General features: G+C 36.8%; 1 protein-coding gene across 5 annotated transcripts in view; it reads left to right on the forward strand.

Annotated features, from left to right (window-relative positions):
• The window catches only part of NR1H4 (nuclear receptor subfamily 1 group H member 4), a 65,829-nt gene that overhangs the window by 44,467 nt on the left and 7,639 nt on the right, over positions 1 to 13,723 (forward strand). For 3 of the 5 annotated variants that reach the window (XM_011236361.3, XM_011236362.3, XM_011236363.3), the window contains 5 exons: positions 363 to 515; positions 2,426 to 2,559; positions 4,871 to 4,969; positions 5,300 to 5,399; positions 8,574 to 8,720. In XM_011236361.3, coding sequence (XP_011234663.1) covers positions 363 to 515; positions 2,426 to 2,559; positions 4,871 to 4,969; positions 5,300 to 5,399; positions 8,574 to 8,720 — 633 coding nt within the window. The remainder of the gene's footprint in view (positions 1 to 362; positions 516 to 2,425; positions 2,560 to 4,870; positions 4,970 to 5,299; positions 5,400 to 8,573; positions 8,721 to 13,723) is intronic. The other 2 variants (XM_002928483.4, XM_002928484.4) reach the window with 1 other exon arrangement.

The following is a 13,723-nucleotide window of genomic DNA, read 5'->3' on the forward strand; positions in this document are numbered from 1 at the left end:
CTCTGAGTTCAGCAGGGAGTCTGCTTGAGATTCTCTCTCTCCTTCTCCTTCTGTCCCTCCTACTGCTCTTTCTCTCAAACAAACAAATAAATCTTTAACCACCCCCTGCAAAACTTAAGGTTTTTCTTAAGAGAGGCTATAAGTCAAATGTGTCTTTATCTTTGACAGCGAAATTGAACAGAGCAGCCTTCTGCATGATGCAGTGCGGTTGAAAGTACCTTTGTCACCTGTACACTCAAGGATGGTCTGGGTGCTCTCCAGGGGCTCTTGAGACAATGCTCTGGCATCCCTTAATTCTAATGTGTTTTTCTGAGTAGAAATTGTTAGGGGCCCTTTTACTTCTTTCCGTGTTTCTTCCACAGGTTTCTTCAGGAGAAGCATTACCAAAAATGCCGTGTACAAGTGTAAAAATGGGGGCAACTGTGTGATGGACATGTACATGCGAAGAAAGTGCCAAGAGTGTCGCCTAAGGAAATGCAAAGAGATGGGAATGTTGGCTGAATGTATGTATACAGGTATTCACATCAAGCAATTAAATTCCACTAAAAATCTCTTAAGGAGGCAGATGGCAGGTAACTTGTCTGATTAGAATGGTACTTCACATACTAAAAAAGGGATTTACTAAGCCATCGAAGTTCTTGAAAAGGGTAATGAACTACTGAAATTGTCCAAAGTATCAGCAAAAGAGCATTTTATTCCCCTGAAAGAAGTAGCTTTTGCTGTTCATTGTTGCAAGGAATCATATGTGGAGTGGCATTAATCTACAGTGAAAATAACACATTTTAATAAGCTACCAAGAATGACAACAGTCTAAAAATTTTCTCCAAATTTGATTTAATATCTTTCTTATTATTTAATTTGCATAAAAATTCACAGTTGTGGGAAAGATTAAGCATGTTTTATAAGGTATAACTGCCTCTGAATTGTCTAAATAGAGTTTTAAACCAAGTCATTTTATTAGAAGTCCTTCTTCTCTTAGTGCAGCTTTGAACCAATTTGTATAGGTTTACACAGGAAATTAACTACTGTGGGTTTTAATATAATTTGGCCCTCTGATCTGATAAAGAGACACTGTATTAACTGCTGGTTTTGTGAGGAACCCAATCTTCATCAATTTGGAATGCATGCTAGTCTATAACATATTAATTTTTCATTCTGCAAATTCTACAGACCACTCAGATTTTGAGATATGTCCTATTCCTCCTCAAAACACAAATGACAAACAAATGTCACCAAGGCGATGATAACATTCAGGGAGGGAATGCCACAAGGAATAAAAGCCTTTGGAAGGTGACTCCAATTCTATTGTTCCCACACTGTACGGGCGACTGGGATGGACCCAGAGAAATAATGTGTGCAGGAGGGGGAAAAATAGGTCAGTGTAAATAATCCAGCTCTGGGTGGATGAAAGTTTTATGGTCGATGATCACTATCTCCTCTTAGCATATGAAACAAGAGACTGCAGTAGGGACTACTGCTGGAATCCAATCTTGCAATGGAAACCGTTACTTTGATGGGGGTGGGGGTTTCATGTTGCTCATCACTTAAATACGAACTACTTCCAATGGGAGCACTGAGGACATTTTCCGTGATTCCACCTACAAGAATCTATACTACTGTTAATGCAAACTTGTCCAGGAACAGAGCAGAGGTTTCGTGTGATCTTATAAAATAAATTCCCTGGACAAAGAAATTCCTGGAACTTAGTTTCTTTAACATTGAGAGAATAAGGATGTTAAATGGAAATATGGAAGATTGTTCTGCATTATTTTTTATAGCATGTTTAAGTATAAATGAATGATATTATATGACTCTTCAAAAGGAAATTTCAAAGTCCCTTTGAGTTATTTTCATCTCTAACTATGTTCTCAATAATGTATACAGTTCTGAAAATTAAGGAGATTTAGAATTTTCCCTAAAGGAGGTTGACATTTGTTTTGCTCAGCATGTGTTTACTTATGTGTTTAATGTGAAATTGAATATACTTTTTATGATACAGTTTTGTAAACATGGATGAGGAATCATATTAACACTATGTTGTGAAACAGTAGCTTTCAGGGTCCCCTAGACCAGGAATGGGGAGAGTGTCATTCACTTTTTAATTGACTGAATACCTTGCATTTGTACAATGCTTTGGTATTGCAAATTCTTTACACAAAGTACATTTTTTTTAAAAAAAAAGACCCAATTATACTTAATCTATACAAAATTCTTTGAGGTAGATATTTTTCCTATTTTATAAATGGAGAAACTGAGACTCACAGAGAGATAAGTTTCTTGTTCAAGGCCGAGTCTCAAAATTCAGAAGGGCTAGAATTAGCTCTGTGCCAAATTGTGTAGATGGGAGCCAGCCACACCTCAGCTGCCTCATGACCACGGGCCCATTCGGACTCTGGGGTGAAATCTCTGTGCTTTATTTTTCCAGGCTTGTTAACTGAAATTCAGTGTAAATCTAAACGACTAAGAAAAAACGTGAAGCAGCACGCAGATCAGACCATTCATGAAGACAGCGAAGGTCGGGATTTGAGACAAGTGACCTCGACAACCAAGTCATGCAGGGTAATCACATGCAATGGGTCCGCTAGAGACCATAGCAGCTGAGCTTCTAGACATGTAGTCACCTGGCTGGGAGGCTTTAAAATTAGAGCCGCCATAAGCAGGACCTGATTCCAGTTGTGCATTAAGTGGGTTTCTTCTTTTTAATCGAGGAAGTAATACCTGTGTAGAAATTCAAATAATAGCAGTAAATAAAGCAAAATGAATGCTCTCTGTCTCCCTGGCTCCATTGCAATCCTACTACCAAGAGGTTGCCAGTAGAAACAGCTCAGCGTAGAAAATGGATTTTTCAGGTTAAGCCTTTTTTTTTTTTTTTTTTTTAAAGATTTTTTTATTTATTTATAAGACAGAGATAGAGACAGCCAGCGAGAGAGGGAACACAAGGGGGGAGTGGGAGAGGAAGAAGCAGGCTCATAGCGGAAGAGCCTGATGTGGGGCTCGATCCCATAATGCCGGGATCACGCCCTGGGCCGAAGGCAGACGCTCAACCGCTGTGCCACCCAGGCGCCCCAAGCCTTTTTTTTTTTTTAAAGATTTTATTTATTTGACACACAGAGAGAGAGACAGTATAAGCAGGCGGAGTGGCAGGCAGAGGGAGAGGGAGAAGCAGGCTCCCTGCAGAGCCGGGAGCCAGATATGGGGCTGGATCCCAGGACCCTGGGATCATGACCTGAGCCAAAGGCAGCTGCTTAACTGACTGAGCCCCCCAGGCGCCCCTCAGGTTGAGTTTTGATGACCATTTTCTTTTCTCTGTCATTAGGAAAAGAAGCGTAAAGTGGGAAAGAAGTGTATTCAGTAAAGGTTTTTGGATTAGTCCCTATCAATGGGTAACATTGGGTGGATACACATGTGTAACAATAGAGAAAAGCCTTTCCCATCAAGCTCACATATTATGCAAGAAATCCTTTGAACAACTCGAGACAAAACAGAGAAACAGCATTTTGGATGATTGGTTAAACACATGGTGATAAGCCACAGGGTATATAGAGGAACTTTAATTTGCCGTTAGTTGAGAAAATAAAAATCCATGATTGTTTAAGTCACACTCTTCTTCTTTTTTTTTTTTTTTTAAAGATTTTATTTATTTATTCGACAGAGATAGAGACAGCCAGCAAGAGAGGGAACACAAGCAGGGGGAGTGGGAGAGGAAGAAGCAGGCTTATAGCAGAGGAGCCTGATGTGGGGCTTGATCCCATAACGCCGGGATCACGCCCTGAGCCGAAGGCAGAGCTTAACCGCTGTGCCACCCAGGCGCCCCGAAGCCACGCTCTTCTTAATACTTATTATACTACTGACCAGGAACTCCTCATCCACATTTAGTTTTCTAAGTATAGTATTTTGCATTCATTTCAGAAAAAAATAATTTCATATTATCTTGCCATAGTACTTCATCAGTCACACTTTGGTGTAAGGAAGCAAAGAGTTGACGCAATTATCCACACTCTTCAAATGGTGCTAGTAAGGGAGAAAGTGATGTTCAGGATCTGAATTGTCCAGATTGATGACTCTAGTTCAGGGCTAGGCAAACACTTTCTTCTGTAAAAGGTCACATATTTTAGGCTTTGGGCACAAAGTCTCCATGACAACTACTCAACTCCGCCATTTTAGTGCAGAAGCAGCACAGATAACACATAACCAAGTGAGTGTGGTTGTGTTCCAATAGAGTCACAAAACCAGGTGGATTTGGTTGATGGCCACAGTTTGTCAACTCCTGCTCTATGTGAATGCTCTTAAATGTGGGAACTTTTCCTTAGTGACTAAACCTTGAACTTTCCCTGGACTTCTGTATGAATGGGCTTGACAGACTTTCATATCCAGACTATTATATATTCCCAAGAAGTTCATGAAATGGATATTTTGTTATCCCTATTTTACAGATAGAAAAATCAACAGGGGCACCTGGGTGGCACAGCAGTTAAGCGTCTGCCTTCGGCTCAGGGCGTGATCCTGGCGTTATGGGATCAAGCCCCACATCAGGCTCCTCCGCTCTGAGCCTGCTTCTTCCTCTCCCACCCTCCCCCCCACCGCTTGTGTTCCCTTCTCTCGCTGGCTGTCTCTCTCTCTGTCAAATAAATAAATAAAATCTTAAAAAAAAAAAGAAAGAAAAATGAACAACTTGGGACACATTTAGTGAAATGTGATATGGCTTGCCCAAGGACCCAGATTAAGCTATTACAGTGCACATTATATCAGAGAGCTTAGTTCCTGCTGTATTTAGGGCTTTTATCAATAATTTCTGAGATTAGTTTGCACGTATACAAAAAATGCCTAATAACCACCTTCCCTAACACCTTGTATTTTTTTGCCAGTGTAGGAGAAAACTGAACTCACCCCAGATCAACAGAATCTTCTGCATTATATTATGGATTCATACAGCAAACAGAGGATGCCTCAGGAAATAACAAATAAAATTGTACGTACAAATATCTGAAGATACATAGGTTTAAAGTTAATATTTTCTGGAGCTTTTAGTACCTTGGTGGAAGAATTCATATATGCATTTGTTATTTTGAAATAATTAGAGCTGAGAATTTAGTTTATACATTTAAACTTTTAGCAGCATTAAAGAATAAGAAGTCTCATGTCTATCTAGGTTATAGTAATTGTTCTCCAAGGATTTAAAAAATATGAGCTGGAATTTAAATTTTATTATCCAAATCTGGTTCTTTAGTCTAATGATTTTGTACTGATTTATCATTTTATCTACTTATTAATCATTTGGTTTTTTTCCCTTATAATTTAGTTAAAAGAAGAATTCAGTGCAGAAGAAAACTTTCTCATTTTAACTGAAATGGCGACTAGTCATGTACAGATTCTCGTAGAATTCACAAAAAAACTGCCAGGTATTTTTACATGTAGATACTTTTCTGTTATACTGTGCGATATTCTTGTGACATTGAGCGAGTCAGATCTGTTCATTGTAAAGCAGGGATTATTTTACATCTGATTTAAATTAATGTGTCTAACTACTACAGACACGAAATGTTAAAACCAGATAAGATATGTGAAATCATTTATAATAGTTCTTCTGAATTGATAAACTAAGAAATCGAGGCTTTGCAAGGTTGTCATTCATCCATTTATTCATTTAATAAACATTTGTTGATACTTATTTCATACTAAGTACCTACCTATTACCTTCAAGGGGACTGATTAAAGAAAGGCTATAATAAAAAATTATATACAAAGTGCTGTTTGACAGAGAGGAAGTGGTTGCTAATTGTATCTGAGAAAGACAGGGAGACTTCAAAGAAAATAGTATTTTAATTGGATCTAAAAGATAAAGCAATTTTCCTGTGGTACAGAAGAGAAGGAACCTTCCAAGTCGAGAGATCTGCTTGTGAAAATGTAAAATGTAAGACATTAACAAAAATAGGATTATTAGAGATGAGAGAGGAAAATTCAATGTGACTGCAGCATCGTGTGGTGGGCTCCTTGGTTAGACATAGGTAGTTGGTACCAGACTGATAAGGGCCTAACTAAGGAATTTAATCATCATCTCCTGGATGGTAGAGAACTTTTGGTGTCTCTTTGTTGTTGTTTGTGTTGACAGGGATGTAATGGATTTATATTATACAGATATGACTCGGTCAGTTTTATATAAGATGGATTTGAATGGGGAGGGACCAAAGAGGAGGGATCAGTTAGGATGCTACTGTTACAGTCAAGGCAGAGGGCTTGAAATAAAACAATAACAGTGGAAGACTGAAAAGAAAGCATAATGAAGAGAGATTCAAAAATTGATAGGGCTTAATGAACAATTATATTTGTGGAAAGAGGGAGAGGAACTTATCCATAGTCATTTGGTTGGTGCCAGTACAGAAACTAGAATTCAAGATTCTTAGCTCCCAGCTTCCCAACTCTTCCAGTTACATTATCAATGCTATCTAAGCCAATACATTTGTTTCAGTGTTTAAAAAATATATTAAAAAAAGAATTCCATGATCTAGAAGAGTATAATTAATATCTTGTACAACAGCATAGCCCTGTAGTATTAAATTATAGAAGGAGACTTCTGATGTAAGATTTTAATTAGACAGGTTGATTTGTCTTCTTTGGCTGGCATTATGCTGTTATTTTATTAAAGTGTCATGGGTAGACATAAGCCTACATAAAACTCATAAAATGTGAGGAGAAAGTTCTCATTATCATTTTAACATTAATATTCTCTCATTTCTTTATTAACAATGAAAGAAGGATTTAATTTGTTATATGCTAATTAAGGCAATCTTGATCAAAAACAAGATTATACAAGACTGGAAAGTGTGGGAGGAGGAATTGGGAAAGGGAGAAATATGATGTTTTTGGCTGTTTGTGAAAAGAGAGTTTTTCAGTTCAAATGGTCTGTTGGTCTTGAAACACAAAATAATAGAAGGAAAAAAAATCTTACTCATAAAAGGTAGCTTATGTGAAGGCAACAGCAATAACTGACACACCTCTTTATTCCCCGTGCTTAGACTAGTTCCTGAGGGGAGGATAGAGTACAATTAATGTGTGTTTAATGAGTAAAGCAAGGGCACTTGGCTGGGTCAGTTGAGAGAGCATGTGACCCTTAATTTTGGGGTTGTGAGTTCAAGCCTCACTTTGGGAGTAGAAATTACTTAAAAATAAACTTTAAAAAAATAAAAAAAATAAAAAAACCTTTTAAAAAGGAAAAAATTAAAATGCAGAAGGAAATCAAAGACCCAAAACTCCTGAGACAGAAATTTAAACAATAGTAACAATATAGTTAAAATTAATATTTTAACAATGATAATGGAAATGACATTATTATAAATAGTAATAATAGTGCTATAATTCCAAAAATGAAATGGTGGTTGTGAAAGATAGAGATGAGCTGTGCCAGGCACTGTCCAGGGTGCTGGAGACCTTGCAGGAGCCATTAGACTCTTAATCCTTCTCATTACTTTCTTCTCTAAACTCCCATTGTCATTTAATACTTTTCTAAGCCATTTGGACCCTGATAGTAATAGTTTATCCTTAACGTGTTGTATGCATGTGTGTATACATGTGCATAGGATCTTGTGTTTTTTTCCCATTTATTCAGTTATCCAATTATTCAACAAATAATTCTTGGATATCAATTATGTGCCAGGCACTGGGGCTACAAAAGTGAACAAAATGGCACTCTCTGCCCTCAAGAAGTTTATACTCTATTAGATGTGACAATATGGCAGAAAATTAACAAATATGCAAATAAATGTATTATGTCAGGTAGTGGTAAATTCTATGAATAAAAAATAAAGTAGGTAGGAACCAGTGAATTCTGGGAGTATTATTTTAGTAGGATTACCTTGAAGCAGAGATCTGCGTACGGTGGGGGAGTGAGACAGGGGGACAGCTGGGGAAGGGCATTTATCCCTGAGGCAAAGCAAGCTTGTATGTTCACAGCAGAGTCAAGGGTCAGTGTAGCTAGAGCACAGTGAGTGAGGGAAGGAAGAGGAAGAAATGATGTCAGAGAGGCTGCTGAGGACTGTGGTATATAAGCCAGGATAAGGACTTTGGATTTTCCAAGTGGTGTTATGTTCCTTCAGGTTATCAATTCATTCCCATATTTCTCTGATTTTTTTCTACCCTGCGTGTACAGTGCGGAGCTCAGAACAGACATCTTAACATGACCTTGATTGTTTGGTGTTTTTTTTTTTTTTAATGCCCCCATTCTCCAGATTGACTAATGAGTCAGACAAATATTCCATTGAATGTCTGGATACATGTAAAGATTTTTTTTTCTGGTTTGTGGATGCTTCCATTCTGCAGAGTTGACCTTATGACACCAGACGTGACTAATATAATGGCTCAAAGAGAATCTATTTGCTTGTAATTTCTGAGGGTTGCTTCATCTGGATCAGCCTGTTCTGCCATAATATGTATTTTTGGTGTTGATCTGACCAATATTAAAACAATTATAAAATCACTTTATGGAAATGCTTTATCAATGGGGATGATAGTGATGATGAAATATTGTTATATAGAATTCACAATTCCCTCATACTGATTTGATTATCATCTTCATCCAGGATTTCAGACTCTGGACCATGAAGATCAGATTGCTTTGCTGAAAGGGTCTGCAGTTGAAGCTATGTTCCTCCGTTCAGCTGAGATTTTCAATAAGAAACTTCCAGCTGGACATACTGACCTATTGGAAGAAAGAATTCGGAAAAGTGGTAAGCGATTTGGTTAATGGTAAAGAAATTTGCTCCTGCAGGGGCGCCTGGGTGGCACAGCGGTTAAGCGTCTGCCTTCAGCTCAGGGCGTGATCCCGGCGTTATGGGATCGAGCCCCACATCAGGCTCCTCCGTTATGAGCCTGCTTCTTCCTCTCCCACTCCCCCTACTTGTGTTCCCTCTATCGCTGGCTGTCTCTATCTCTGTCGAATAAATAAATAAAATCTTAAAAAAAAAAAAAAGAAATTTGCTCCTGCAAGTAAGAATTTGTACATGACATGAAGGCAGGCTTCTTGCCTGTTCTATGCAAAGTTATGTGTCCATTGCGACTAGTACAGAGAATGGCTCTAAAAAGCTATGTGTTAAATAGACGAGATCTTTAGAGGGTTGGTTCAAAAATCCTTGTTGTATTAGCAAATACCAAAAATACTCTTTGCCCTATATTAAGATAAAGGGCAAAAGGAGGAATTTTTTAAAGTTTGAAAAATTAGTCTGATAAAAAACATAGTATACAGGAGCTAAGATTATTCAGTCAAAAAAATTCATTTGTTCAAAACCTTCATGTATGAATGACTATGGATCAAACTATTATCCATTCTCTATTCAAAGTAAAATAAAATGAATTATTAATAGCAATATTTATACATCATTTACTAGGTTTTAGACACTGTTCTAAATACCTTACCTATATGATTTCTTCAAATCCTTGCAAAGTCCTATGAAATAAGTACTATTATTATTCAAAGTTAATAGATGAGGAAACTGACACAGAGAGTTGTTAATAACTTTCCCCGAGACAGACAGGAAGTCTGACTTCAGAAGCCATGTGTCTAAACTACTATGCTACACGACCTCTCAAGAGACAAAATGAAATAGTAGTATGAGTTGAACTTATTATCAAGAAATACTGTGACAGAACGGGCTAAGAAACACTGGAATAAATTTCCAGGAATTCTGTGTAATTTACCTTAGAAGAGTATTAAAATAGGATAAGTTTTTGTTTTCCTGAGATACTTTATACGTGGATTGGGAGGGGAGGGATGAAATGATGAAATGAGATGAAATGATGGCTCAGGTTCCTTTCTTCCCAAAGTAGTATCCTTTCATGAATGACTAGAATAAGTTTAAATACTTACAAAATCAGTGTTTTAGAATAGAGATTGGAAGGAAAGTTTTTAGGAAGTCCTGCATTTGCAATATAAGGAAAATAATTGAAAAATTGGAATTTATTTTTTAAAAGCAGCCATCCCGTAGTTGTTGTGTTTTCTTCTCATAAGCACTGAAAGCATAATTATCATCATTGATAGATTTAAAGAATACACATTTTAAAAAACGATGCATTATTCATATATAGCCATCGATTTATTAGTTTAACATATATTTAAGGGCAAGGTACTGTGGAGGTAGTGAAAGAGAGGAATCAGGCACGCTCCTTCTCTTAGGAAGCTTATAGTCTAGTAGGAAGACATGAACTGTACATTAATAGTTATAATAAAATGTGGAAGAGAAATGAGGTAGGGATGACTTCTAGTTGGTAGGGCTGTGGACAGATTTCATTGGCAAGCTGGGCCTTGAATGATATTAGGTATGAGTATTCAGTGTGGAGGTACGAGAGAGAAGGACCAGTAGAAACAAAGGACTGGGGCAAGAAAGCTCAGGTTACGCAGGCAAAGAAGAATGAATAGTTGTTTGATTGGATTAAGGGTTACATCAAAGGGAAATAGAATTTTTTAAAAGTCAGAATCAAATGATTGAGGGCCTTAAATGCTAGGCTAAAGGCTTTATTCTTTATTTTCTAAGAAATGGGGAAACACTGAAAATTTTTGAGCAAGGGAGGAAAAGCATCAGTCATGTTTTACAAGTCTTGCAACAATGTTAGGATAAGCCAGGATGGGAGACACCTCTCAGGAGCAAGAGGTTTCAAGGACATGCTCCCGGAAGAAATGGAAAGAAGGGAAAGAGTCTGAGAAATATATTGTTGGAGATTTTCACCCTTTGAAAGACAGTATATTATCAAGAAATATGGATTCTGATTCTGGACAAAATTTTATTTTACATGTTCTGGGATGTATAGTTGTGTGTGTGTGTGTGTGTGTGTGTTCATTCATCTGTCCATCCATCAGGAGGCTGGGGGTGAGGGAGAAGGGTTGAATCAGGTAACCTCAAAGGCACCATTCAGTTCTATTAGTCTTACTGCTTGTCTTCTCTTAACTAATCAATTTTTCTGACTGCTGGTTTAGCCAGTCACTTGGGCAGCTCCTAGAGTATCTTGATTTTTTTTTATTGTGATAAGAACAATTAGCATGACAGCTACACTCTTAGCAAAATTTTAAGTGTACAATTCAGCATTGTTGCCTACAGGGAACAATGTTGTGTAGCAGATAATTCACTTTGCTTAACTGAAACTTTATGCCCATTGAGTAGGAGGGGGAAATGAGTTACTAATCAATAGGCACAATAAAGAAGATCTTTCTGTTCAACAAATATACATTGAATACTTGATTTGTGCCAAGCACTGTATAATAATTGAGGGTATGGAGATGAGGAAATATGATCTTTGTCCCCCAGGAGCTTACAGACTAATGGGGAAGATTTATAAGCAAAGGATTCCAAAACAATGTACAGTGTAACAGGGACTATGAAATGAAATTGAAGCAGAAAGATGTGCTTGCCTCCCCTGAGTCTACTTGCTGAGTCAGAAAAGGCTTACAAAGTTGACAAGTGAATCATGGAGGATGGTTAAGAACTTGTCAAGCCACAAAAATCTGAGAAAGGCATTCCAAGAGCTATAGCCGTTAAATAATAATATAGAAATTGCAGGTGCAAAGCTGTGGAGATGCGAGAGAGCGTCCATGTGTTGGACTCACAAATACGTTGATATTGCTGAAAAATAGTATTTCTGAAGGTAAAATGTAGTAAATGCTAGATATTTAAGGACATCGAACACAATAAAAATAGTTTAATGTAGTTCTTGTATAATGAGGAGGCTTTGTAATGTACTGAGCAGATGTAACATGACCTTAGCAGTACTATAGAAAGGTCTTTCAAGCAGTAATATGAAGGGAGTTTTAGAGGGATTGAGACAAGTCTATAAAGAAATCAATGCAATAACTAGGTGAGAAGTGGTGAGGGTCTTGAGGTTAAATACAGGTAATAAAATAGAAAAAAAAAAAACCTTGCTTGATTAACATAGGTTTCAGAACTTGTGATTTTGCAAGTTGCAGAAAAGTTCAAGAATGAAGTTTTCCAGAATACAAACTATATAAATAAATATGCATGCCTCTAGTTTGCAAGTACATTACTTTACCTAAACATCAGCCACATATTGTGACAATAAAAACCATCCAAACTCACATGCTGCTTTGTGTTTTTTATCTATAATGATGCTTCCATTTATTAATATTTATGAATTTGCTTCTCCCAATGGATTTTCAGAACATTGCCTCTTCCACACACCACATAAAAACCTGATCTTGCAAGATGACCTTTCAGAATAACTTTTTATTCTTATGCAAATATAACACATTCTTCTTTCTATTGTACATTTAATTCTAGAGAAACATAGCATCTCAAATTTGCCCTGTCTATGCCTACAGAACTCTTTAAAGAATATAACGTGAAATTCCCTTTCTTGTTCTTCAAATTCATAGTCTTTTGTTTGCTATTATTAAATCCCAATTACATACACAAAAAGTACTGTCTCCTGAGATACATTTCCTTAATGAGGGTTATAGTGTTTATTTATATTAATTGAGGCTTCAGAACATTATGTCTGACATAACCTGTGGTTGAGCTATTTCTATATAATTCTAGTGCCTCAATTATATTATTCCTAATGTACTATTATGCAAAGTAGGTTTTAAAGCTTAAATATTTATTAAAACTAGGAATAATCATATGATACCATAAAATATGACAGCACTGAAATTGCTAACATTGAATGAGTTTACATTTTAACATTAAGGAAATTAACAATAACTCTTCACAGACCAATGCAACTTGTTCTGTTAACTTCAAATATAAATAACTTCTGAAATTTATGATGTTTTTTGGACTTTTTTTGATTCCCATAACAGACATAAATGAAATATTCAATTCAGTTGTGTTTATCAGGATGACAGTGCAATGGTTTGCTTTTATACACAACATCTTGTTTGTATTCTCAATGGCCCCTAGAGGTGGGTGTTATGCTCCTATGTTATAGATGAGGAAACAGGCTTAGAGGAGCTAATTGACCTGCCCAACGTCACACAGCTAATCAGCAGATTGCCAGGAGATGAACACAGGTGATCCAACTCAAAGCCTGGTGGTCTTTCTATACGTTGCACCTGTCACTCACCGTGGTCTAATATTTGCTCTACTATCAGCTAGTAGTGAATGCAAAGACCTAGTAATACACAGTTCCTGTCCTTTGAGAGAGAGCATGTAAGGAGCAGATAGCTATTTGAAATTGGCTTTAGGTAAATGATAAAGTGAATAGAATCAGGGAGGTCAGAGAAAGGAGAGACCCTTGTTAGCATGATGGAGTTGTAGCGTGTTTACAGTCACGTGGTCAGTGTACTCAGTGCCGTATCCTGTGCTTATTTTTCTGCTCTTTAAATATACACGATTTCATTGCTTTTGCTTTGGCAACAAATGAAAACAATTTTAAGAACTAACTTTTCTAAAGAAGCTGATGTAAGCTGATTATCAGTTCAGATACTGATGTTGAAAAAAGGGTTGGAAAAGTTAAGAAAAAATAATAGAATATTTATAAGAGAAGCAAATGCATAAGTCAAAATTTGGAGTTCTTAACCATTTGGCTTTTCAAAGTGGTCATGTAATTTTGGCATAGACAAATTTGAGGTTCAAACTGTAGGAAAAAGGCATTTTCAAAATAAAAGAAAGAATTAAATTGAAGTTAGCATTTTCATTGGCTCTCAGCTGTATTCCCTAAGCCTTTTATACTTGTCCAGTATTGGACAATATGTATTTATTTATGTGTCTGTTTCTTCCATTAATCT

This window comes from Ailuropoda melanoleuca, chromosome 15, assembly GCF_002007445.2.
Source record: "Ailuropoda melanoleuca isolate Jingjing chromosome 15, ASM200744v2, whole genome shotgun sequence".
Taxonomy (NCBI): domain Eukaryota; kingdom Metazoa; phylum Chordata; class Mammalia; order Carnivora; family Ursidae; genus Ailuropoda; species Ailuropoda melanoleuca.